Source organism: Hypanus sabinus, chromosome 4 (genome assembly GCF_030144855.1).
Source record: "Hypanus sabinus isolate sHypSab1 chromosome 4, sHypSab1.hap1, whole genome shotgun sequence".
In the NCBI taxonomy this organism is placed as follows: Eukaryota; Metazoa; Chordata; class Chondrichthyes; order Myliobatiformes; family Dasyatidae; genus Hypanus; species Hypanus sabinus.
Genome location: NC_082709.1, coordinates 31,274,063 through 31,300,699, shown reverse-complemented (window position 1 = coordinate 31,300,699; position 26,637 = coordinate 31,274,063). Strand labels below are relative to the sequence as shown.

General features: G+C 41.2%; 1 protein-coding gene across 4 annotated transcripts in view; it reads left to right on the top strand.

Moving 5' to 3' along the window:
* znf385b (zinc finger protein 385B) overlaps positions 1-26,637 on the top strand; it is a 400,240-nt gene that overhangs the window by 183,046 nt on the left and 190,557 nt on the right. The window contains exon 1 of one of the 4 annotated variants that reach the window (XM_059966782.1): positions 9,318-9,463. The exons of 2 other annotated variants lie outside the window; for them this stretch is intronic. In XM_059966782.1, the coding sequence (XP_059822765.1) occupies positions 9,454-9,463 (10 nt within the window). In that variant the 5' untranslated portion in view covers positions 9,318-9,453. Of the gene's footprint in view, positions 1-9,317; positions 9,464-25,719; positions 25,739-26,637 lie in introns of those variants that run through there. One more of the 4 variants, XM_059966781.1, reaches the window with a different exon arrangement.

The following is a 26,637-nucleotide window of genomic DNA, read 5'->3' as shown; positions in this document are numbered from 1 at the left end:
ACACCAGGAAAATTTCTTGGTCTTCTTCAAACAGTGCTGTGGGATATAATTTTTTCAGACTGACTGGGCCCTAATCTATCTTGCTAAGATTGTTGGCCTCCTGCCCCTACCATGCTGCTCGTTCCACAGCACAATGCAGCGCGAGGTTTCTCAGTTTCACAAGTTGCCTGTTTGACAACCAGTGAGGGCTCAACTCCGGGTTCACTAGGTTCAATTGCCACAGTTATTGAGTTTGTGATTACAATGTGCGCACACATTCCAAATCATCTGGGACTGCTGCAAAAATAAATCTTTCAACTGAAATTATTAATCAAAGGACAGAAACACATAGACACGGCCTGAGACATGGAAAGTATGCAGAAGCTGGCACTAACCCATTAGACTGGGTTAGCGAAACAAAGGTGTTCAGGGGCTAGTGGAAGACTGTGCCAAGTGGAATACTGTGCTTCAGCCTACTCTTGGAAATTTCTTTGTCGTAGACGATTTACTGGTAGGCCTTGGTGGACCAAGGCAGAGAGCTACCCTAGTGTCTCTCTTCCATAAGTCGATATAATTGCATTACTGCACTGATGTGTCGAAAGGCTAGGTTTTAGAAGCAGTACGTATTGTGAAATCAACCTAAATCCTTTCACTTAGAGGCAAGAAAGTTACAATATGCTAAGCTAAATAAAAGCTTGAGTAATTTTGTTTCTATTTTTTCTGTATAGGAATATTATAATTCTCTACTTCAGAAACTGCATGTTAGTCTGGGAACGTCCAAGGTTTTTGTTTCCATTCCCTGCGCAGCTTGACCCCCAAACTGTTGTCTCACTCAAAACCTACAATATATCCTGGGGATTTATCCACCTTAATGTTCGTTAGGAGCCCCTGCACTACCTCCTTTATTCTCTCAAAATGCTGTGGTATACTAGCACACTCCACCCTGATCTCACTATCCTCTGCATCCTGCTTGATAAACACCAAATCAAGTATCATTTAGGACCATGCCCACATCTCCCACCTACAAGCACATGCTCTCTCTTTTATCCTTGAATAGTCCTACCACTCCCAAGTTATCCTGCAGTCTGTGTAGTTGGTCTTTTAAACACCCACCAAATGTCAGACATGGATTCAACCAAAAATAACTATTCTCAGTTAACTTTCCTTGGTTCCTGCCTAATGCTCTTGTAATTTGTCTTGTTTCAATTTAATATTCCCCCACAAAGTCTATTCTTATCTATAACTATCACTGTTCCTAATTCTTCTCTGAAAGGTCAGTCACCTGGCCAGGCTCATTTCCCAACACTAGGTACAGCAACGACCTTCCTCTCATTGGATTATCCACGCATTGATTTAAGAAACCCTCTGGATGCACCTAACAAATTCTGTCCCATCTAGATCTCTTGCAGTAAGGAGCTCCAGTCGGTATTGGGGAAGTTGAATACTCCCACAAGAAGAACAACAACCACAAGGCTTTACACCTTTCCCTAAACTGTTTGCATCTGTTCCTCAGTGTCCCAGTGGCTGTTAGTAGTATAGTCCAATCAAAGTGATTACACCTTTCTTGTCTTTGAGTTTTACCCATATAGACTCAGTGATGAGCCCTCCATTATCTCCCCTCTGAGTACACCTGTGATATTGTCCCTGCTTGATTGTTCCTCCCCTTTTTACCTCCAATTCCTTCCTAAACATTGAAACCCTGGAACATTAAACATCCAGTCCTATCCCTCTCTCAACTGTCCCTGTAATGCCTATAACATCATGGTTCTATGTACTGATCTATCCTCCAAGTTCATCACCCTGCCCATAATGCTCCTTGTATTAAAGTAAAGGTATTTCAATCCTTCAATACCATTGTGTCTATTATGTTGCTCCTCTCTATCCTCCCTTGCAGATGTGCTAGTCATGACATCTACCTTTCTCTCACTGTTCTCTTCTGTCCCTCCACTTTCTGACCTGGTGCTCTGATTCCCGTCTGTCTCCCTGCCCAACTAGTTCAAACTCTCCCAAAAGCACGAGCAAATTGTTGGACAGAATAGACAAGGAAAAGATATTTCCATAAGCAACTGCATCCAATATGAGGGATCATAAACATAAAGCAGTAACTGTTCAGGAAAAAAAATCATCTTTATCCAACCTGTGGTCAGAATATGGAAGATATTACACATAAATTGTTGAAGTAAATGGTAGCTATGCATTTTAAGGAAAGCTTGATCGACACTGGACAAAAGGCAAGATACATTAATGAGATTAGATGAAGAAAAGTGGACAAAGGTGGATGAATTTTACAGATATTTCAATGAATCTGTTGTGCTTTATGACCTATTTCTGAGCTGTTATTTCTTCGGATGTCCTTTGGTATGTTTGTAAAGAGCTACTACTTCATCTTGTGAACAGCTTACAAAACATACATACTTCGATAGTTTTTGTAAGAGAATTATGGAGCTAAAGGAAGAAAATGGCATCTTTGAGTGGTAGTCAATGTCAGATTATGATAATGAAGTTTATTTTTGGTCAGTTTGATAATAATGAATGATAGAGTTGGATTTCTAAATGGAGTTGTGGCTTGTCAATCATACAGAAATGGTAATTTTACAGTATTTTCAGATTATTGCAAAGAAGACCACATATAACTGGATTCTAAAATTAACTCGAATACATCATATTACAAAATTATTGAAAGAAAAATCGAATGAATAAGTAATGTAAAAGCTGGCCACATAACTGCTGTGCTCTCTCTAGCGGAAAGTTATTCTGGTACTCTGTAATCTTACAACATGCCAAGAAATGATGTGTTCTTTAATTTAAACAGTTTAGTAACCCTTGTTACCGACGTGGAATGAAAGCTTTCATTTAACATTAAGCTGGGATGTCTGAGAGTGATAGTTATTCCATTCCCCAGTGTCACCCCTCTGATCCTTAAAAAGCAACACAGTATTGCTAAGGAATAAAAATAAATCTGCAACTATTTAACAAAAACCCAAATGATGACAGAACCCAACATCCGTGGTGTCAAAAGGCGTAGGTCTGCATCAGGACTGAGGGGAACAAGAAAGATAGCGGGTGTATAGTATTTCATTATGTTGAGGGAGTAAGGGGAGGGTGAGATTGAGGCTGGAAGGTGGTAGGTGGGGAGGCGATGTTGTCAGATGGGTCTAGCTGAGGGAGAAGGGATGAACAAAGGTACAGGAAAACATGGTGAACTGGTGAGTGTGGCAGGAAAGCTCCAGAGGACATACGTTACCTGAAATTGGAAAATTCAACATGCACGCCACTGGGTGTACCCTACCCACCTAGAATGTGCACTTGGCTTATCATGGAGTTAAAATGACTCAGGATAGTTTATGCCTTTTTGTAAAGTCATATTCAAACAGTTTCTAACAGCTACGATAAATAAATGTACTAAACTAAAATTGATTTGTCCTCCGGGCTTGAAAGTGGAAAGTATGACAGTGCAGTAGTGGAAAAGGCTCCAATGGGATCTTGCAAAGGAGATCAATTCTGTCTGAGCATTCTAGAAAATTAAAAGGTAATGAAAGCACAGGCTAGATGTTCTGTCATTGCAGCGCCAGTTAGGTTAACTTTAATTAGCATTGGCTAATAAGCATAAGTAAAGTGCAAGGCTGTGACTATCTGACAACCAACAAGTGTGAGTTTAACTCCTTAATCCTGGTATACCTTCTTTGAGTCTTCTACCATTCACCATCTAGAGATCACTTCTGACCACAGCTCAGCTGGGTATGTGTCAATTACATATTGTTCAGATCACCCTTTCCACTATTTACAAAGCACATCTCATGCATGGTGGGACACTTTCCACATGCCACAATGTTCAAGAAGCTTGATGCCATGGAAAATGAAAATCTTTCATCAACATGATTAAATTTATAATTTGGTATAGTATTATTGTGATTAACAGCAAGTGTACTGGGAAATGACAGAAGGACGGGAAGTAAACTAATCCTGGCACGAAGCTGTAGGATTCAACAAATCTTTTTAAGCTTGCCAATCAGTGATCAGAGACTAGTGGAGTGTTGCAAGGATGGGCACTTTGGCCCCAGACATTTGTTATCTATAATAAACAATCTGATTGAGGAGACAAGGTTCTATCTTTCTAAGTTTGCCAATAGTTCTATACTGGGAGAAATTGTGAATATGGAGGAGAGTGTAAAGATCTTTTAAACTGAAGAAGAACATGACAGATGGAATATATTCTGAAAAATGTGTACTCATCTATTTTGGTGCTCATAACAGAAAATCAGTTAAATGGTGACAGTTTGGGTAGTGCTGATATTCAAGGGGGCCTCAGGAGTGCTTATATACAAACCATTGAAGCCCTCCGTGCTGTGGCAACAAGTGATTAGGAGGACAAATCATTTACAGTCCTTTGTTATGTGAGAGTTTATTTATGAGGTCGTATTTCAAATGTTTAGGGCCTCGGTGAGACCATGCCTGGAATATTCTATATGGTTTTAAGTTCAAGTTCAAGCTTAATTGTCATTCAACCATACATGAATACCATGAATATGGTCAATTGTAACAGCATTACTCCAGGGCCAAGGTACAAAACACAATACCAACAGTCATGCACAGCACACGACACATTTAGCGCATATAAGATAGCAGGTACATATAAGTGTAATTCTTGCTTTGCCTAGCAGTTCAATATTGGGGGTGATAACCCCCCCCTCCCCTGGGCCCAGCCAAACTTAAGAAATCTTGTTTGGGTGGATGCTATGCGGTGTGTCCCCTGTTACAAATCAGTACAGTACCCTGGAATAATAAACAATACACAATATGCGATTACACAATTAAGCATTATAACTCTTACTTTGACTATATGGTTAGTAGAGAAACGAAATAAAAGAAAAACAAAGGACTCAATCTTATTAAACAGTCTGTGCGCAAAGTTGGAGCTCACTCATAAGCTGATCGGTCCCCATTGACCTCCTCCGATCGTCGCTGCCCTTCGGACCCTCGCTCCGAGTCCACCCTGTCCGGCGGGCTACCAAATCCCTCCATTCGCGTCTTCTCTCTTCATCTCTCTCCCTCTTTGGCAAAAGCCCGCAAAATCAACTGCTTCCAGATTCACGGAACAGGGTAACAAAGTCCTGATTGGCTAACAAGCATCCCACAGTTCAGTAATCTCCAGCCATAACCCAAACATTGATGCTACAGAGAAACTTCAGCAGTGAACATTACAGAGAAGCCATTACAGTGCGTTACGTAAGTTAGCAAACACGTATAAGCTATCAGTAAAATATAATCACACGAAAAATATATATAGTCCAAGATCCTGAGACCATGAATGTTGCAGCAGTTGGCAGTTGTACACAATATAGCTTATTGCCTTGTCCTTGCTATAATCAAGGTCACACGCTCCATGGTCGTCCAATAGTAAATCAGTGAATCGGACTTGCAGCATTCCACATCAATAATGTCCAACTGGGTCTTGTGATCACAAGAAAAGTGACTAAGATGATCACTCTCTGTTAGACAGACAGACATACTTTATTGATCCGGAGGAAAATTGGGTTTTGTTACAGTCGCACCAACCAAGGATAATGTAGAAGTATAGCAATATAAAACCATATATAATTAAATAATAATAAGTAAATTATGCCAAGTGGAAATAAGTCTAGGACTAGCCTATTGCCTCAGGGTGTCTGACACTCCGAGGGAGGAGTTGTAAAGTTTGATGGCCACAGGTAGGAATGACTTCCTATGACGCTCAGTGTTGCATCTCGGTGGAATGAGTCTCTGGCTGAATGAACTCCTGTGCCTAACCAGTACATTATGGAGTGGATGGGAGACATTGCCCAAGATGGCATGCAACTTGGACAGCATCCTCTTTTCAGACACCACCATCAGAGAGTCCAGTTCCAACCCCACAACATCATTGGCCTTATGAATGAGTTTGTTGATTCTGTTGGTGTCTGCTATCCTCAGCCTGCTGCCCCAGCACACAACAGCAAAAGTGATAGCACTGGCCACCACAGACTCATAGAACATCCTCGGCATCATCCGGCAGATGTTAAAGGACCTCAATCTCCTCAGGAAGTAGAGACAGCTCTGACCCTTCTTGTAGATGGCCTTAGTGTTCTTTGACCAGTCTAGTTTATTGTCCATTCGTATCCCCAGGTATTTGTAATCCTCCACCATGTCCACACTAACCCTTTGGATGGAAACAGGGGTCACTGGTGCGTTAGCCCTCCTCAGGTCCACCACCAGCTCCTTAGTCTTTTTCACATTAAGCTGCAGATGATTCTGCTCGCACCATGTGACAAAGTTTCCCACCGTAGCCCTGTACTCAGCCTCATCTCCCTTGCTGATGCATCCAAATATGGCAGGGTCATCAGAAAACTTCTGAAGATGGCAAGACTCTGTGCAGTAGTTGAAGTCCGAGGTGTAGATGGTGAAGAGAAAGGGAGACAGGACAGTCCCCTGTGGAGCCCCAGTGCTGCTGACCACTCTGTCTGACACACAGTGTTGCAAGCGCTCGTACTGTGGTCTGCCAGTCAGGTAATCAATAATCCATGACACCAGGGAAGCATCCACCTGCATCACTGTCAGCTTTAGAGGTTCAGCCCTGACGTTCATTTAAAATGTAGATGGACAGATTTCTGTACATGAAAGGAATGAATGGATATGAGGATTGTACTGGAAAGTGGTCCTGAGGTGAAGGTCAGAATGTGATCCTGATTAATAATAGGCTGGAAGACTTATGGAACCAATCTAAATTCTTCCATAATTTCTTAACCTCTTTCTTTGATTTATTGTTTTCCTTGCCTCTTATTCAAAAAATTCCACATTCGTGTCCAAGTCAGCCCCGCATGAAGTACTGTGCTCAATTCTGCTCACCTCACTACAGGAAGGATGTGGAAACCATAGAAAAGGTGCAGAGGAGATTTACAAGGATGTTGTCTGTATTGGGGAGCATGCCTTATGAGAATAGGTTGAGTGAACTCAGCCTTTTCTCCTTGGAGCGACGGAGGATGAGAGGTGACCTGATAGAGGTGTATAAGATGATGAGAGGCATTGATCGTGTGGAATGTCAGAGGCTTTTTCCCAGGGCTGAACTGGCTAGCACAAGAGGGCATAGTTTTAAGGTGCTTGGAAGTAGGTACAGAGGAGATACCAGGGGTAAATTTTTTACACAGAGAGTGGTGATTGCATAGAATGGGCAGGAGGCGGAAACAATAGGGTCTTTTAAGAGTCTCCTGGATAGGTATGTGGAACTTAGAAAAATAGAGGGCTATGGGTAAGCCTAAGTAGTTCTAAGGTAAGGACATGTTCAGCACAGCTTTGTGGGCTGAAGGGCCTGTATTGTGCTGTAGGTTTTCTATATTTCGGTGTTTCTCATTTGACAATCTTACATTTGACTTACATTTCTTGATAAATCTTGTGTCTTGTTCCTGCCTCTGACTGCCTCTGCCGCTATTTATTTCTAGTTTTATGTCAAACATCAAGAACTTTTGACTCCCTGGCATTAAAAGCTCCAACTTAAAAAATAGCTTGTCTATGCATTATTGCATTGAGTTGTGCAAATATTAATTCTGAGTTTCGCTGATAAAAGGTGCTAGATTGTCCTGAGAAGATTTCACTGCCCAGACTGCCCTCCCTCACTCGACCCTTCAATACTTTGTGCCCCTCTGATTTGCCTTCTCCAGATGCATGAGCTAGACAATCTGACTCCATGCTGTACATGTGCCTAATGAGATCATGAGGCTGAGGCTGAAAAAAAATCGAACACTATAATAATGATGTAAATAATAAAATAAAATCTTAAGAAGAAATAAAGCTAACTTTAATTAAAAGCTTATTATACCCCTAAAGTAAATTAAAGAAGAATAAGTAGTGTTTTTGTACACTCTTAATTTTTCCACTGTGTCAGCATTTAATACACCAGCCAGCTATGACATATATTTGGACACTTTCCTTAATAGCTCGCTATTTCGACATTATTGTCAATGACAAATGAGGAAACGGAGTGAACGGCCAACTGTCTTGCAGCTAACCTGCATGATATTCCAGATTTCTTGAAATGTGCAAAAGCTTCAGCTGTCCTGCTGGATTAACAACTAATCTTTGACTGTTTTCCTGGGAACCTCTCAGACCATGTGGTTTGACTCATTTTTGTCTTTTATTGCCTCTTCAGACCTTCAATTTCTGGCATTTTTTAGTTATGAATTGAAGAAATATTCTCAAGCTACATTTCATACTTTGGCTAACCCTATCTGTTCACATATTTTTGCACTAGTTTCTGTTTTAACATGTTTCATCTAGTTCTGATTATCCTCCAAGGATTTCACCTTGTTTGTGATAGTTTACATATAGCTGGTTCTGTTTTAGTGACCCTGTTCATTTTTTTTTCGGGTTGTTTACTTCAATTCTTCTGAAAATTTGTATCCACTCAACTGTCTTGTTACTGTAAGAAGCACAATAATCTTAACCCATCACTCACCAGAATTTTTTCAAATAGTGCCTAACCAGGACACATGATGTTTTAAATTGGAACTGTTGTCTTTGCTATATATTAAACATTTTCTTTGGATTATAATGCAGAAGTACTTATTTTGCAGAAACATTGAATGTAAATGTTACTTGTAAAACTTTGGAGTACCTGTATTTGATAAAAAGTATACATTTAATTGGAACCAAATCTTTTTGGTGTATTTAAAATCTATTATCTATCACAAAGTCTTAAAGTTCATTTTTAATAATCTACCTAATTCAGAGCAAACATTTCAACCAATAAAGCAAAAGTAATATAAAATCATATAAGCCTTGTTTAATTCAAATCATATAAATCATAAAATTATGATGTGACAAGAGAGAAGTATCATCACTTGGACAAGTATATTTATCGCAATTTACACCCCCTTTATTACGAACATAGCAATCATTAACTTTTATCTTAGTTCCTTTGATCTTCCTTCCTTTCTACATTTGGAGAATTGGAAGGCATTAACATGTCTGTTTAGTATTCCACCCCTCAACTTGTGTGTAGTGTGGAACAAAGAATAAAAAAATGTCTGAGGCGTTATTTATGGTGGTCTAGTTTCTTTCAGACTCTGGGTCTTACCCAAAAGATATGTAGTAGAATTTATTTTCTGATTTAAGTCAGCGTGAGAGAAAGTCTATCTACAGACTATGGTCTTAATACTTAAAGTTGGGAATCTCGGCGTACTGACCTAGTTTTCTGCCGCTTCATGGGTTTGCAGTTAGAGGTGGCTGCAGCTGCTGACAGTCGTTCTATTGTTTCAGTTAGTTTCTTTAAAGGAAAACCAATAGCGGTTGAGCACCTCGGTTGCCTTAGGGTACAATTCAATAGAAGCATGTTTCTGAAGTCTCACGTTCAGTGCTTTGTGAAAACTTTTAGAAGGCTGATCAAGTCAACCGAGTTTATTTTTAATGTTGGATGAGACTACCTTTCATAACTTCCACTTTTGCTGAACTTGTTAAATACGAGACATGCTGTTGGGTAAGTAAAACCATGTGGAAGGCAGGACTTCAGTTTTTAGCTGTATTTGCAACGTTAGTACATGAACTATTCATACATATTGTTTGGTCTGTTCTTACAGCAGCCTAATGAATTCTTGTCCGATTTCAAGAAGAGTGTGTCTTAGAAAACTTAGCTATCAATTAATGTCAATTATTTTGCTTTCAAATTCACAAATTTTATCGGAATATTAATTTATGAATATTTTTAGGAATTCATTGAATGCAAGTTTTTTAAAAAGAAATATTGTGGTTATTATAGAATATATCATGCAATTGGTTGACCAAAATCTCTTCTGGTAAATCTAGTTATGGCAGATAATAAAGATATAATTATTCTAAAAATTGCTGTAATGAATCTGATATATGGATTTATAAAATGGCATAAATATATATGTTTTGGATTGATTACAGATTCTGCTTACTTAAAATAATTGCAAAGTTTTGAACTTGCCTTCGGAGAAAAACAGTTCTGTGTATGTAAAATAAAATTATTAATGGCAGGCTCAAAAACAAATTACTTTTTGTGTTTGATTTGTTCCATGTTAAATAATGATCACAAACCATGAAAAGTAACTGCAAGATATGAGTTGGCAGCACACTTGAGTATTGAACTGGCAAAAAAAGGAGATTTAGTTTAATAGATTAGAGGGAAGATCATCCCACTAACAATTGTGTCAATTGAAAACAGCTTGTAATTTTTATTTTCTGGCCAACTTTCATAAAATATTCACTTACTCAAGAATTGGATGATATGAAGAATAAGAGCTGCAATCGTCATGTAAAGAATCAGCCTTATATCCTGAAGAAAAAGTTTGTAAAATATGGTTTGGAGTGTTAGCTTTAGTCAATCAAGGGAATGATTGATTAACACTTGCATTTTGAAATTAGTGCCAAACATAAATATTCTGGCTCTGGAGTAATTTCTGTTTGTTTTTCGGAGTTAGAGTAATAATTCTTTCGATTACATAAAGTAGCATCTATTGGAATAACGCAGGATTTACTTTTTATTGCATTTAGTTTGGACATGTCTTCGGAATCATCCCCTTTTTGTAGTTTTAGTTCACAAAGAGTACTTGTTCGTTCTTGCTGATCTTCACCTGGCATAAAGAGTTGCACAAACAAGGAACCTTTCTTGTTTGCCTGAGGACAAATGTTAATTATATGGATACCTGTGACTTCTGCAGCTGCCTTAAAGGTTTCAGTTAGATAAGATTAAGGCAACGTTCCTAATCATCATTCAGATGGTATCTGGTCTGTCGCATTATATTTGTCCTGATTCAAAGACATTAATATAAATTTTTCTTCCTGTTTTTGATCATTTTTTACCACAATACTATTTGGAAATAATTTATTAAGGTGAGGTGCATACTGCACTTAAATCAGGCACAGCATGATGTCCTAGTGCAACCAAGAAAGTGCAAACAGTACAATATAAATTTGCTTTAGTTTAAAATGTAAATTAGCAGGTGACTAGCTATGTTTACCTCTTGGGCACCGGAGTAACGTAGCCGTTAGTGCAACACTATTACAGCTAGAGGCGTCAGAGTTTTGACTTCAATTCTGATGTCATCTGTAAGGAGTCAGTATGTTCTTGTGAAACGTGGGGTTTTCCTTGGGTGCCCTGGTTTCCTTCCACAGTTGAAAGAGGTACCAGTTCAAAATAAATTTCATTAACAGAGCACGTATATGTCACCACATACAATCCTGAGATTCATTTTCCTGTCTAACGGATACTCAGCAAATCTACAGAAGTGCAACTCCAACTGTGCAAATGCAAATATAAATAAAAGGCGTGATAATAAAAAACGAGAATATGAAGTAACAAGATAAAGAGTCCTTAAAGTGAGATCATTGGTTGTGGGAGCATCTCAATGGATGGGCAAATGAATGAAGTTATCTGCTTATATTAGTAGGTTGTTTAGTCATTGGAAATTGTCTCATAATGAGGCTAGAGTTGTGGGGTTGCTAGGCAGCTTGGGCCAGAAGGGCTTATTCTATGCTGCATCTCAACAAGTAAGAGAAATAAATAAATAACCTCTAGAAGGAACACTGCATGTATAAGTGGATAAATTAGATATTTGCAGTTGAAATATTTAATTACGGTGTGCTGGAACCCAGGCATAGTTTAAAGCTTGAAATGTTCAGCACTCTTTATATTGTTTAAATATATTGATTTACTTCTACATTTGACTTGTTCACAATTGGGGAAACCCATCCTCGGATAAGGAAAATAATTTATATTTATCTGTTGTTTCAACTTTGCCATGAATAATTTGAAATGAATTTCCTTGGCTTTATTAATATGCTTTCTCTCACCACTCTTATCTTTGTCTTATTTTCAACGTTTTGTTTTGAAGTCACTGTGATTACTCTTGAGTTCATCGTGGCTGTGATGTGCAATAATTTGAAATGACTAGTTCTCTCAAGTGGTATTGAGTTGATCAACTTAAGAGTCAGATACTCAGTAACAGTGGCTAACACTTTTTGTGTGCGGTGTGAAAGAGAACAATGGCATCATTTGGAAACCGTTCATTGTTACATTAGAAGTTCAAGGAACGTTGCTCATTCAGATCTATAGGACAAGTTGTCAAGAAAATCTTAGGTATTTAATGGAAGCTGATGCCTCTTCATACGTTTGACGTTTCTCCTACCCAAAGTGCAGCTTTTAGTTACATAATGGAACGGATTCTGCGTGTTGACACATACTCTTAATGCATCTTACATGAAATTAGATGAGGCGGTCGAAAGGCTAGCAATTACAGTGCGTGCATTTCTGTTCCACAATGATTTCAGCATGTGGTGGCTGTGCTCGGAGCATGTACGGGCCTCGTTATTCCCTAACTTCAGGCAATCTTATTGCAATATGCTCTTGATGAATTCCATACATTTCTTTTTGGCCCTTGAACCTCTGTGGCTGTGTGTACTCAACAAAATGAAGGAGTGAACACAGCTTGTTTAAGCTTCATTCTTAAAAACTTGACAGATCTGTCCCATATTTTAATTTGCTTTCTTATTGACCTCACAAACAGCAGTTCCGTCAACCTGTTTTTCTGTTGATTCTGGCTGCAGTTTTGCAACTATTAAGATTTTTCCACAAAGATGTGGCCACAATATTGTTGCTGCAGGCAGCTCTAAACTTACAATTAACCACACACAAGGCGCTGATTGAGCATTCCTTTTTAGTCCGTCTAGGAGTTTTCATGATTTTAGAGTTTGAAGAAGGATTCAAACACAATAAGAGGTATTCCCAACCTCTGACGCCTACTTGGTCCAGGATCTGAATATTAAAAGGCAGAAACACACCTTGATCTTTTCTGAAGCAATTGGATTTAACTGTCACTGAGTTGAAACAGAGGTTTAATAGAAGAAAATGTTTTGTAAAGGAACAGTCAGATCTTTAGTTGTGAAAATCATCACAGATTGAATTTTTGACTGAGTGGATCCTTTCAAGCCACTGTCCTGATCATAACTGAGGGTACCACGGTAGTGTAGCAGTTAGCACAATGATATTAAAGCTCGGGATGTCAGAGTTCGGAGTTCAATTTGGGACATCCTCTGTGAGGTGTCTCTATATGTTCTCTATATGTTGTGTTCTCTATATGTTATGCTCTCTATATGTTGAATGTGTGGATTTCCCCTGGATGCTCCAATTTACTCGCACAGTCCAAAGATGTACCGGGTAGTTAAATTGTCCCATGATTAGATTAGTGGTAAATCGGGGTTTTCGGGGGTTGCTGGGGTGGCGTGGCTCAAACGGAAGGAAACGCCTACCCCATGCTGTACCACTAATTAATCAATTAATTAATTACCAGAACTGGTAATTAACTGACACACCAGGAAGGAGACAGAAGAGGTGCTTGTTGGTCAAAACATTTGTTAGTTCTGACAAAGAAGGTGATAGCTTACCAGATAGCTGGAATCACCAGAAGGCAGGACTTCCCTAACGTTCATGTCCTATCAATCAGTCTAAGACAAGCATCAATGGACTTTGATTTTGTTAATGTGTTACCAGTACCGGTGGAAGTGGGGTGGGGAAAGAAACAATAGAATCAATGAAAAACCGCACAAAATGTGATGAACAAACAGCTAACGTGTAAAAGACAGCAGACAGCAAAGGCAAAAAGGAAAAAATAAATAATTAAACAATAAATTTAAGAACCTGAGATGAAGAGTCCTTGAGAGTGTGTTCATAGGTTGTGAGAACAGTCATTGTTGGCGTGAGTGAAGTTACCCCCTCTGGTTCAAAAGCCTGATGGCTGAGGGGTAGTAACTGTTCCTGAACCTGGTGTTGTGGGGCATGAAGCTCCTGTACCTCTTTCCTGTTGGCGACAGCGAGAAGAGAGCATGGTCTGCATTGGAGGGGGTGTTCGATGATGGATGCTGTTTTTCCTTGGAGACATGCTCAGTGCTGGGGAGAGCTTTACCCTTGATGGATTGTTCGTATCCATTACTTTTTGGAGGCTTTGCCTTCCAGGGCATTGGTGTTTCCATACCAGGTCATGATTCAACCAGTCAGTATACTCTCCACTGTATATCTGTAGAAGTTTTACTGGGTTTTAGATGATATGCTGAATCTTCATAAGTTCATGAGAAAGTAGAGACGCTGCTATGCTTTCTTTGAATTGGCACACGTGTTGGACCCAGGACAGACCATCTGAAATGATAACACTGAGGAATTTAAAGCTGCTAACTCCCAATGAGGGACCTCTGTTTTTTTTCATCCAGGTCAATAATCTGGTCTTTGTTTTTGCTGACATTGAGTGAGAGGTTGTGTTGTTGTGTTTGATAATAAATTTACTTTGACTTTCCACATACTTTATCACATTATCATCTAAATAATTAATATAGATGATAAACAACAATGGAGCCAGCTACGATCCCTGTAGCACACCACTAGGCACAGACCTCCAGTCCGAGACAACCATCTACCGTTACTCTTTGGCTTCTCCTGCTAAACCAATGTTGGATCCAATTAGATACTTCATCCTGAATGCCAAGTGACCTAACCTTCTGGACCATACTCTTCTCTGGGCTTTGTCAAAGTCCTTTCTGGAGTCCACGTAAATAATAGATATTTACAGTGTATTACAGGCCCTTCAGCCCACAATGTTGTGCCAACCATGTAACCTACTCTAGAAACTGCCTAGAATTTCCCTGGTGCATAGTCCACTATTTTTGTAAGCTCCATATATTTATCTAAGAGCCTCTTAAAAGACCCTGTTGTATCCAATTCCACCACCGCTGCTGGCAGTGCATTCCACGCACCCGCTACTCTCTGTGAAAAACCAAACCTCTCGGTACCTAGTTCCAAGCACCTTAAAACTATGCCCCCTCGTGTTAGCCATTTCAGCTCTGGCTATCCACGCGATCAATGCCCCTCATCATCTTATACACCTCTATCAGGCCACCTCTCATCCTCTGTTGTCTAAGGTCTGATATAGCTGTAAAATTACCTCATGGCTCTTGAACTCAATCCCACAGTTGATGAAGGCCAATACACTGTACACCTTCTTAACAACACTGTCAACCTGTGCAGCAGCTTTGAGTGTCCTATGGGCACGGACCCCAAGTTCTTTCTGATCCTCTACACTGTCAAGTGTCTTTCCGTTAATATTATATTCTGTCTTCAAATTTGACCTTCCAAAATGAACAACATCACGCTTACCAAGGTTGAAGTCCATCTGCCACTTCTCAGCCAGGTTCTGCATCCTATTGATGTCCCACTGTAACTTCTGACAACCCTCAAGATTATCCACAACACCCCCATCTTTTGTGTCATCAGCAAACCTACTAACCCACCCTTCTACTTCTTCATCCAGGTCAATTATAAAAATCACAAAGAGGAGGGGTCCCAGAACAGATCCCTGTGGAACACCACTGGGCACCCCCCTCAACAGCACTCAAAATGGAGTACTTTTTGTTAAAGGGGGGCAGGCACAGGGGTGCTCTCCTCTACCTGACACCTTCCCTTCCCTCTCCTGACAGTCACCCACTTGTCTGTCTCTTGTAGCCCCGGGGTGACTACCTGTCTGTAGCACCTGTCTATCACCTCCTCACTCTCCCTGACAAACCGAAGGTCATCGAGCTACAGTTCCAGTTCCCTAACTCAGTCCCTGAGGAGCTGCAACTCAATGCACCTGGCGCAGATGTGGCCATCAGGGAGGCTGGACGTCTCACATCTGACACCCAGAACAGAAAACTGGCCTTGCAGTCATACGCGCAATTCCTGTTAGAGGGGGAGAAAAGTAACCTACCTCACCTAGGCCCATCCTCACTGAAGCCCTGAAGAACCAAAGCCCTACTACTCTGACAACTGCTCGGCTAGACAATGTCTGTCTTTTACTTTGGAGCTCTCTCAGCATTCTTGCACGATCACGAACTATTGTGTCTGCACTGCTCCCTGACCTGTGTGAAGCTCACTCTCTCTTCAAATAGCTGCTAGTTATCCCCATTATCAACTCTGAGATCATATGGTCCTTAAGAGAAACAAAATGGGAAAGATCACCAGAGCAATTCAGACTAAACAAATATGAATCAAAATAATAAACACAGATATGGCAATCTGAAGTTTTAAAAAATACAGAAACTGCTCAACAGGTCGGGCAGCATCAGTGGAAGGAGAAATAGCATTAAACATTTCAGGTTTGAGATCAAGTAAAGATCAAGATTAACCTTAGACCTCAAATGCTAATTTTTGTTTTAATTTTAAATTTCTAGCATCTGCAGTTCTTAAAATTTCAATTTGCATCTGATCCAGTTGCAACCCTGGTGATCTTGTTGATTCTGCTCCTTCTGAGTTTGTGTAAAGTTCCAGTTATAGACCATGACTCTTGCTGTGGTGCTGGGGCCAGTTAGCACTGAACTATAGTAAACCATCAGAAAAAATAAACTGGTTGCATTTTCTTTCAAATGCTTTACATACGTTTTCTGTAGATTCTGTATGACCTGGAACAGATGTGGCTAGGTACAGCATTAACCCAGCCCCTCTCTATTCCTGCAGCACCCCAAAGAGAGAAAAACAGTAAAATGCAAAAGGGAAATGAAGAAAGAAGTTTGTTTTTATTTGTTTCAAACTTCTTGCCAAGTAGTCATTCACATATCCACATATTGACCCCATTCTCCAGAACTTCACTCAGAAACTGCTCATGCAAGTCTGTCTCCTAGCACTGAGTGGCAGTTACACCTTGGCATTCAGCTGCACCTTTACCACACAGGCAGGCATTTCACAATACATGCTTCATAGTAAGTACTGAAAGAATATGTGTTTAGCTGCTGAAATTTCTGTTGTGCAATTAAAATGTCATCAGTCCCAAGACTGCTGTTTGTTATTCTACCATAGTCTAAATTATTGTTGTGACTGACATGCAAATATATATATCAGTTACCATTGTGACACTTCATTGTGACACATCATCTGATACTTAATGTGCCAATTGTACTTTAGGGGGATTTTCAATGAAAGGGGAATGGCAGGAGCTTTAAAATACTGGAAGATTATACCAAATTGAGAAAGGATCTGTGATTGGAAAGCAATATTACCAGGGATTAATAATGAAGATTTTGATTAGAAGTAATTTGTGAGGGCGTTTGATAAATAAGAATAATTTGTACTTATCTTACACACTTATATCTTTTCTACACGCCTATTTAAAATATCAGAGCCTCTGAGTACATTTCGCTCACTCTTCTGTGAATAATATGAGGATCATCATATGGAAATAATCTTTGAAGAAATTAACATAACTAAAATGACCATACAGAACTATGTGGATATTCCAGATATCACCAGAGCTGCCTGTGCAAATGAAAGGTTGTGGGTGTTCATTAGTCCAGAGGCCTTGCTAAAAGGTAGAATGTTATAATTTATGAACTCTGCTATAAATGGCAAAGGATGTTGAAATGTGGCAAGCTGAAAATGTATCTGGCAGACACATTGATCCAATTAACTTGAGTCAACCCATAACAGAAATGATGTATTAATTAAAGCAATACTACTACTGCTGCACTGGCAACTACTGATGGTAATCTGCTAATTAGGCTAATCAGCATTGGGTCACATAATGTAGTATTGATTCTTGCATTGAGAGCATTCATCTGTTGATAGTGAAATTCACTAAGAGACAAATATTTGGAACATTTTCAGGTCAACAGTAATCACACATGAAGCACAATGTTGGTGAAAAAAATGGGAATGTGAAAAGGCAAATTGTATTTTGAAGGTGTATTATAAAGAGCTAGTGATGCGTATGAAATGTGATAAGGTTACACTTTTTTGACAAGAGCTTTGCATACCGCAAGCTTGGCTTTCTCTCGCTCCTCTGGTGGACAGAATCATGCAGGACATTGCTCAACACCTGGGTTGCTGATTACTTTGTAGAGGGCGAGATGAGCTAACCCCACTGCAGCTAACGAACCCACGAGGCAGAGCAGGACCTGCACTGCAGCAAGCCTCAGGTGCTGTATCCAGAGGCACTGCCCCTGGAAGCTCGCCCACTCACCAGTTCTAAAAAGTTTCTAAATATCTCTGACAGTGAAGACTGAAAGTATGAAAATACAGTCTTAAAAAATTATCAAAATGCAAAAAAAATGTGGAAAATATTGAAATAAATATTTACCTGTTTCCAGCATTGGTGATCTCATTTAAATGAATGTAGCTGCTATTTAATGTCAGTCCTCCCAGGAGTAAAACTCAAGTCCGGGTACAAAGTACATTAAGATTCCTTCCTCAGGGAGTCACTGCTCTTTCTTCTTCACTGAGGATCTAAGATGATTTGTTTTAATTCCTTTGCTGCAGATTCCGAGGTTCCTAATGATTCCTATGCCATATCCACAATCGCAGTTCCAGGTAGAACAAGCCTGTTATCCTTTCACTGCTTCCACTTGATCTCTATATCCTGCCAGGAATATCTTGCTATGATGGCGCTCAGGATAAAATGCCCGTTGCAAGTGCATAGAAGAGATGTGGCTTGCCGACCAGAACATGTTGACTGTGTTCACAAATTATACTGAGGATTCCGGTCTGAGAGTGTTGTTAACTTGCCGATGGACTTGGAGGATTTTATAGAGACAGCATTTAGGTTATGTTGCCCATGTTGTAAATTGCCCTTTCCTCCACAGCATACAGCAAGGCGGGAATCACTTCAGTTTGGTAGACTATGACATTTGATACCAGGTTTGAGATGCTGGTCTTGGTGCACTGTTCTTTTTATGTTGGCTTGAGGCTATGGTAATACAATGAAGTTGGTGCTGAATTTTATAACTGACGTCTACCTTCACTGATAGATGACTCTTGAGAAATGAAAAGCAAACCATGATTTCTAGGTCTTACAGGGACATTAGATGTTCTATGTTGATGTCCTGTGACTGAACTAAGAACTTCTGTTTTCCAGATCTTTGCCAGATGATCCATTGTTTCATAAGCTCAAGTGAAGAAATTAAGGATAATTTGGATGTCAGTCTGCAAGTGTGCACAAAAGCAAACTTCTTATGTGTAACTCAGTGACTGAGGCCGGAGTGATCTTAATTCTGATTATGCATGTGATGAATTTTGAATAAGTTTCCTTTAATAAGTAACTTCAGCATGAAGTTGTATGAAGGAGAGACACAGTATTACAATGAGGAAGGTTCTGGAGAGGGCTGGTGTGATGAACTCCTGCTTGACCTAAACTGGGTCTGGCGAGGATCATGGTCATCCGTAGCAGATGTAGAATGGGAACACGTTTCTGAGGTGATCAGTGCTGGGCCTTGACATTTTACCATTTATATCAATGGCTTGGAGGAAGATACTGAATGATTGTGACAACCACCCTTTCATCCTAAAATAAGGCAGAAAAGCAAATGCCCTTTTGGAAAATGCTCATTTATATTTCAAAGCTTTTACTTTTTGTTGTATTCTTATCTTTAAAGACAGTTACTGTTATCAGCATACTTTTAAAATTCTGATCAAGATGGCACCTGCATACAGCGCTCCTTTAGTCAATATCTTCTGGATAAATCATTCACTTCACTTCTCTTGTGTCTTTAATATTTGTTTTTCATCTTGAATGTGATTCTGGAACTGCTGGATCCTGTGATTTGCAGTTCAGAGATCATTTGGGTGTTTCAGCACTCCGCAGTCTTGAAGAGGATTCTGGGCGGTAGAGGCAGCATGCGTGAACCTCGTGGTGAGGAGTCCGTGAGACAGGGCATGAGCTGATTTTTGACTCCATTTCACTGATTAAATCTTCCATTGTTCACTGATAAAAGCGACGAGGAAGATGGAAACATTGAGGCGAATGAAAGTGAGCACTGGCTGCCTGCCCTTTGATGGCTGGTGGGATCGCTCTGCTACAGAGAAGGGAGACTGCCTTTAGTTTACCAGCGGGATCACTCTGCTACAGAGAGGGGAGACTGCCTTTAGTTTACCAGCGGGATCACTCTGCTACAGAGAGGGGAGACTGCCTTTAGTTTACCAGCGGGATCACTCTGCTACAGAGAGGGGAGACTGCCTTTAGTTTACCAGCGGGATCACTCTGCTACAGAGAGGGGAGACTGCCTTTAGTTTACCAGCGGGATCACTCTGCTACAGAGAAGGGAGACTGCCTTTTGATCGCTGGTGGGATCGCTCTGCTACAGAGAAGGGAGACTGCCTTTAGTTTACCAGCGGGATCACTCTGCTACGGAGAGGGGAGACTGCCTTTAGTTTACCAGCGGGATCACTCTGTTACAGAGAGGGGAGACTGCCTTTTGATCGCTGGTGGGATCACTCTGCTACAGAGAGGGGAGACTGCCTTTAGTTTACCAGCGGGATCACTCTGCTACGGAGAGGGGAGACTGCCTTTAGTTTACCAGTGGGATCACTCTGCTACAGAGAGGGGAGTCTGCCTTTTGATCGCTGGTGGGATCACTCTGCTACAGAGAGGGGAGACTGACTTTAGTTTACCAGCGGGATTACCCTGCTACAGAGAGGGGAGACTGCCTTTTGATCACTGGTGGGATTACCCTGCTACAGAGAGGGGAGACTGCCTTTTGATTGCTGGTGGGATCGCTCTGTTACAGAGAGGGGAGACTGTCTTTTGATCGCGGGTTAGATTGCTCGGCTACAGAGAGGGGAGACTGCCTTTTGATCGCTGGTGAGATTGCTCGGCTATGGAGAGGAGAGGCTGCCTATTGATCGCTGGTGGGATCGCTCTGCTACGGAGAGGGGAGACTGCCTTTTTATCACTGGTGGGATTACCCTGCTACAGAGAGGGGAGACTGCCTTTTGATCGCTGGTGGGATCGCTCTGTTACAGAGAGGGGAGACTGCCTTTTGATCACTGGTGGGATTACCCTGCTACAGAGAGGGGAGACTGCCTTTTGATCGCTGGTGGGATCGCTCTGCTACAGAGAGGGGAGACTGCCTTTTGATCGCTGGTGGGATCACTCGGCTACAGAGAGGGGAAGACCTGCCACAGGACCTGGAGAACGTTACCAGATTTTCTGTGTTTTGGATATTGACTTGGACAATAGACATTTTTTCAGTCTATAAATGAACCGTTGAACCTTTGAAAAGTTATCAGTTTAATTTATAAGCACAGGAGATGCTGAAAATCTACACACAGAATGCTGGAGGAATTCAGCAGCTCAGGAAGCATCTATGGAGAGGAATAAAGAGTTGATATCTCAGGCTCTTCATCAGGAGTGGGAAGGAAGGGAAGGTGGCAGAATAAGCAGGTGGGGAGAGGGGAAAAAGTGCAAGCTGGAAGATGATAGCTGAGACCAGGTGAAGGGATAACAGGGATAGATGTCCTCTTGTCTTCACCTAATACCCCATGAGCCTCCACATCCAACACATCACTCTCTGCAACCTCTGCATCTTTAACAGGACTCTACCACCAAACACATCTTTCCCTCCCTCCAACTCTGAATTTTCTGCAAAGCTCGCACTCTGCATGACTCCCTTGTCCATTTGTCCCTCCCTACTGATCTCCCTCCTGGCACTTATCCCTGCAAGTAGAACAAATGCAAAACTTGCCCATTCACTTCCTCCCTCACCACCATTTAGGGTCCCAAACAGTCCTTTTAGGCGAGGCAACACTTCACTTTCAAGTCTGTCGGGGTCATCTGTATCCTGTGTGGCCTCCTCTAATTAGTGAGACCCAAGGCGGACTGGCCACTTTGGTTGAGCACCTTCGCTCCATCTGTGACAGGACAAATTTCCCGGTGGCTAAATCCTTTAATTCCAACTCCTATTCCCATTACCACATGGCCTCCTCTACTGTTACGATGAGGGCACTCTCAGTCTGGAAGAGCAACACCTCATATTCTATTTAGGCATCTTCCAACATTACAGCATGAACATTGATTTGTCTAACTTTCAGTAATTTCTTCCCTCCTCCCGTTTTCCATTCCATTTCCCCACTTGCGCTTCTCTCCTCCTCACCTGCCTGTCACCCCCTCTCTGGTGTCCCTTCTCCATCCCTTTCACACAAGATCCACTCTCCTATCAGACTCCTCTTCTGCATCCCTTTACCTTTTCCACCTATCTCCTCCCAGCTCATCCTCAATTCATCCTCCCTCCCCCCACCCAGCTAGCCACATTCCCCCTCACCTAGGTTCTCCAATCACCTTCCAGCTTTTACTCCTTCCCCTCTTCCCCCCCCCCCCCCCCACCTTCTTATTCTGGCTTCTCCCTACTTCCTTTCCCGTTCTGATGAAGGTATCAGCCCAAAATGTCAACTCTTTATCCCTCTCCGTAGGTGTTACCTGACTTGCTGAATTCCTCCAGTGTTTCATGTTTGTTACTCAGTTTAATTGAGTTGGCCACTGCATATTTGTCTCCGGTATTACAATAAATGTAGCTCAGTCATGAATCAACAAAAAATGTTTAAAGTAAGCAAGCCAGATCAAGATTGCAGTAAGTAGGTTTGGTTTTCGTTCAGGGAAGTTGATGAATTTTACTGAACATCTATGTGATCTATTTCAGCAAAAGCTATTTCTACCACACAACACAGCAGTAATTTGCCCTGACATGTCATTTTATTAAACGGCAATGAAATGATGAGAAAATCCAAGTAGGTAATCTTCCAACCCTGGTTCACTTTTGAAAGTGTTACCAAAACTTCTATACATTTTCCCAACAGAGAATATCAACATTACATTCCTGTATATTTCTTTAATGTTTAAATCACCCAATACGTAGCTTCTGTAGTTCAGAAACATGGAGTGTTACCCAGAATAATCTAGTAGCCTTTGTTTATTTTATATTGTCTGCTGACATTTTCTAGATTAATGACTTTACCCATTTTACAAAGACAGGTATTTGAAAATACTAAAGCAATCACCCAGTGTTTTGCAAGTCAAGTCAAGTCAACTTTTATTGTCATTTTGACCATAACTGCTGGTACAGTGCATAGTAAAAATGAGACAACATTTTTCAGGACCATGGTGTTACATGACACAGTACAAAAAACTAGACTGAACTACGTAATAAAAAAACAACACAGAGAAAGCTATACTAGACTACAGACCTACACTGGACTGCATAAAGTGCACAAAAACAGTGCAAGCATTACAATAAATAATAAACAGGACAGTAGGGCAAGTTGTCAGTCCAGGCTTCAGGTATTGAGGAGTCTGATAGCTTGGGGGAAGAAACTGTTACATAGACTGGTTGTAAGAGCCTGAATGCTTCGGAGTCTTTTCCCATATGGCAGGAGGGAGAACAGATTGTATGACAGGTGCAAAGTTGGAGCTAAACTGCCCCACACAGACTTAACTTGGTGGTCTTTGCCAAAATAATCCACGTGACTAAACTCAGTGAAATACAGACTTTTAGGGGAAAGAAAGTATTATAAGAGGCCTGTTGAGATATGCATGGATGGAGCTTCTTGGTTCACTGGCTCTATTTGTTTAGGATGGTGGTTAATATTGGTCATGCAGGCAGAGGTGTTTGATGTTGTGATGTTTGCTGAGCTTGGCAATTAGCTCGCAGATGTTTCAGCACCAGTCAAGGTGACATCCACAGTGCACAGTTGTTGGTCTTTCTCTCTGGGACTGCTTGAGTTTATATAAGCTCCCGTTTGCTTGCCTCGATCCTGATTGGCTACCCTTTCAATTGCTTCTTTTGCTGTTAGGGGTTCGTAGATGGGTCTATTTCGATATGTTTGTTTATTGAGTTATCAGAAGAGAACCATGTTTCTAAAAATTCTCATGCCTGCATCAGAACCTCCACGGTGCCCCACTTCAAGGAAGGCATGAGAATTTTTAGAAACAGACTTATTCTACAAACCCCTTAGGAGCCAAAGAACTACTAGCCAATATAATTCAAAGGTCTACTGAAGGAGTAGCCAATCAGGACTGAGGCAATCGAACAGGGGCCTACATAAACGCGAGCACCCCCACAGGGGGACACCACCAACTGTGCACCAAGGATGTCGTCTCGACTGGTGATGAAACGTCTGTCAGCTAATTGCCAAGCTCAGTGAACACCACAACATCAAAGCTACATTTGTGTCATGTAATGCTGAGACTTCAACTAGATAAATCATTTGTCAAATGATTTCAATTTTATGAGTGAGTTGCTGGAGTGGGATTGGGGCTGACACAAGTGAGAAGACAGCAGGTGACAGAGTGAAGTTCATATTCCCACTACTGAGGAATGCATTTTATATGATTTTTCTCATGCATCCTATCATTTCTATATCAATTGCTGAGCACTGCATACTAGCTCATCGATGAAGTATGTCCGCTTGGACACTAGCTGAGGTATTCATTACATCGTGGAATTGCACTCAAACCCCGTCTTTGCTTTTAGAAAAGGGTACCTATGAAAGTAACAAAGAAAATGCTAAAAATGTAGTATTACATTTATTACAGGTAGCATCTGTGAAGAGAAGAACAGAATAGTATAAATGTTTCTTACGGCTTTTTATCAGTAATGGGAAAGGTTTGAAGTGGAGATGGATGGAGGGAACAAAAGAACAATTTAAATTTGGGACAACGAGAGACTGAATGACACACATGGTGATGGTAGCATCTGAAAACAGGCAGTAAAGGCCAGTGAATAACAATAAAATAAAGAAGTGATTTACATAGGAAGAAGTGAATTAAATCTGAAATATTAGATGAGTGAAGAAGGAGAAAAACAGCTGAAAATCTGAGATAAATTACTGGACTAGATGATTATCTGAAATTGTTAACTCAGTGTTGAGTTCTAAAGGCAGTGAATTATAATAGCAGGATTCTTGCATCAGGCTAATTTATCTTTCATGCTATGCTGTTTCCAGAGAGCTAACTATTCTTTGGTCTCTATGGAAACCATAACATTGAAACAGAAGACCTGCATTTGCTGAAATCAGTTCTGAAAGAAAGTTCTACTTTCACATTACCATCAACACCATTAGCATCATTTAGATCATAACTCACTATTCACAGCAGATCTTTATATAAAGATTTGCTAAGTGAGTCAAAAGGAACTTCAGATAGGTTGTAATAATTCCATTATAGCTTCCCAAAAAGGCTACATTTCTGGTGCTCAGCATATAAATAGAAATGAAGTAATCAACTTAAAATTGTTTGTAATAAAGCAATGATGATTAATGGTGAAGGCAACTTTGACAAGAACAAACTGAAGTGTATTCATAATACAAATCTGTAAGACTTGTGCTCAAACGTTGTGTCAGGAAATGCAAAGGAGGCTTGATCCAAACATGGAGCAGCAGAGACAATTTAGTGGTGAGCAATAACTTTAATAATAAACTGCAAAACAACAAGCCATGAAGAGCCACGAAACAAGAGGAGGCAGATACTTAACTCGACAAAGTACAAACGTAACTGAAGGCTAGGAGCAACTGGTTTGTATAAGTGAACAAGGATCGTGGATGAGAGCTGGGTTTAAAGAGGCTGCAAGGTAACAAGTTGGAAACAAGTGGCCGGTGACTCCTGTTAGTTGGGTGGAAATTGGGAGAAGCCTGCACGGCTACCCCCCCCTCCCCATTAGCCCAGGGCTATCTGGCTGGGTCCAGTGGAGTTCCTCAAAGACCCATGGATAGAAGATGCAACTAGACAGCATTCAAGATCTCTCCTGCGGGCTGTACCCTTCCTAGTCGACCAGATACCGCACACCTTGTCCACGACAACCTAAATCCATCAACCAGCAGACAGAGACAACCTTTCACCATCCTTGGTTCCGGAGCTGCAGGCTCAGGCAGGTTGAGTGACCCATGGACAACAGGCTTGAGGCAGCACAGGTGGAAAGTAGGTGTGATCCCGGGGGATGGTGGCAGCTGGAGACGGTAAGTAACTGGATTGACATGATGAATAACTAAAGGGACCAAGAGCTTGCAGGTGTCAGTGTGTAGAGGCAGATCTCATGTGGACAGCCAGACACTGGCCCCAGGTTGGAGAACTCTGGGTGGGTACTGACGGCAATTAGCCTGGAAACAGTAGGTGCGGATGGCAGCTAGGATAGTTCTCTGTACCCCCTTTCAAGCAGTCCAACAGTGCTGTTCCTTGGGGAACAACAGGGGTTGGCAGTTATGAAGTACTTCAAAGGGTGACATACCTGTGGCAGGTGAGATGTGTAGATTATTGCACAGTTTGGCATAGATCAGTTATTTCTTCCATGTCAGAGACAGCGAAGTGGAACTTCTCCACTGGTTGGCTCTTTCCGATTTTCCATTGGTCTGCGGATGATAACAGAGAACAGAATCACTGTGGTCAGAGGAGGGAACAGAAGGCTCACCAGAAGCAGGAGACGAATTGTGAGCCCTGCTCTAACTCAGTGACCTGGGAGAGGCCATTTTAGGGAACCAGGTCTGCCATTTCAGCTGCTGGCAAAGTTTGTGAAGAACAATGAATCTGGCCATCTTGGCAAACAGGTCCACCGCTGTCATGATCATTGTGGCCCCATTGGAAGGTGGTAAGCCCATGATGAAATCCATGGCACTGAGGGACCAGCAGGGACTGCTGGTTGGAGGAAATGGTCTCTGCTCATTGAGGGCAGGCAGCAACAAACTGACATACATCTGCAACCTTTAGAAAATCCAGAGTCCCTTATGCGCCTCGATGGCCAGGAAGGGGGTGAGGAGCGGTCCCACTGGAGTGCCTCAGAGTGCACGGCCACTAGAATGTATACTTGGTTGTTAAGTGTGTCGACCAGGGCAGGCTTGTGCTGTATGGCCTGGTAGATATG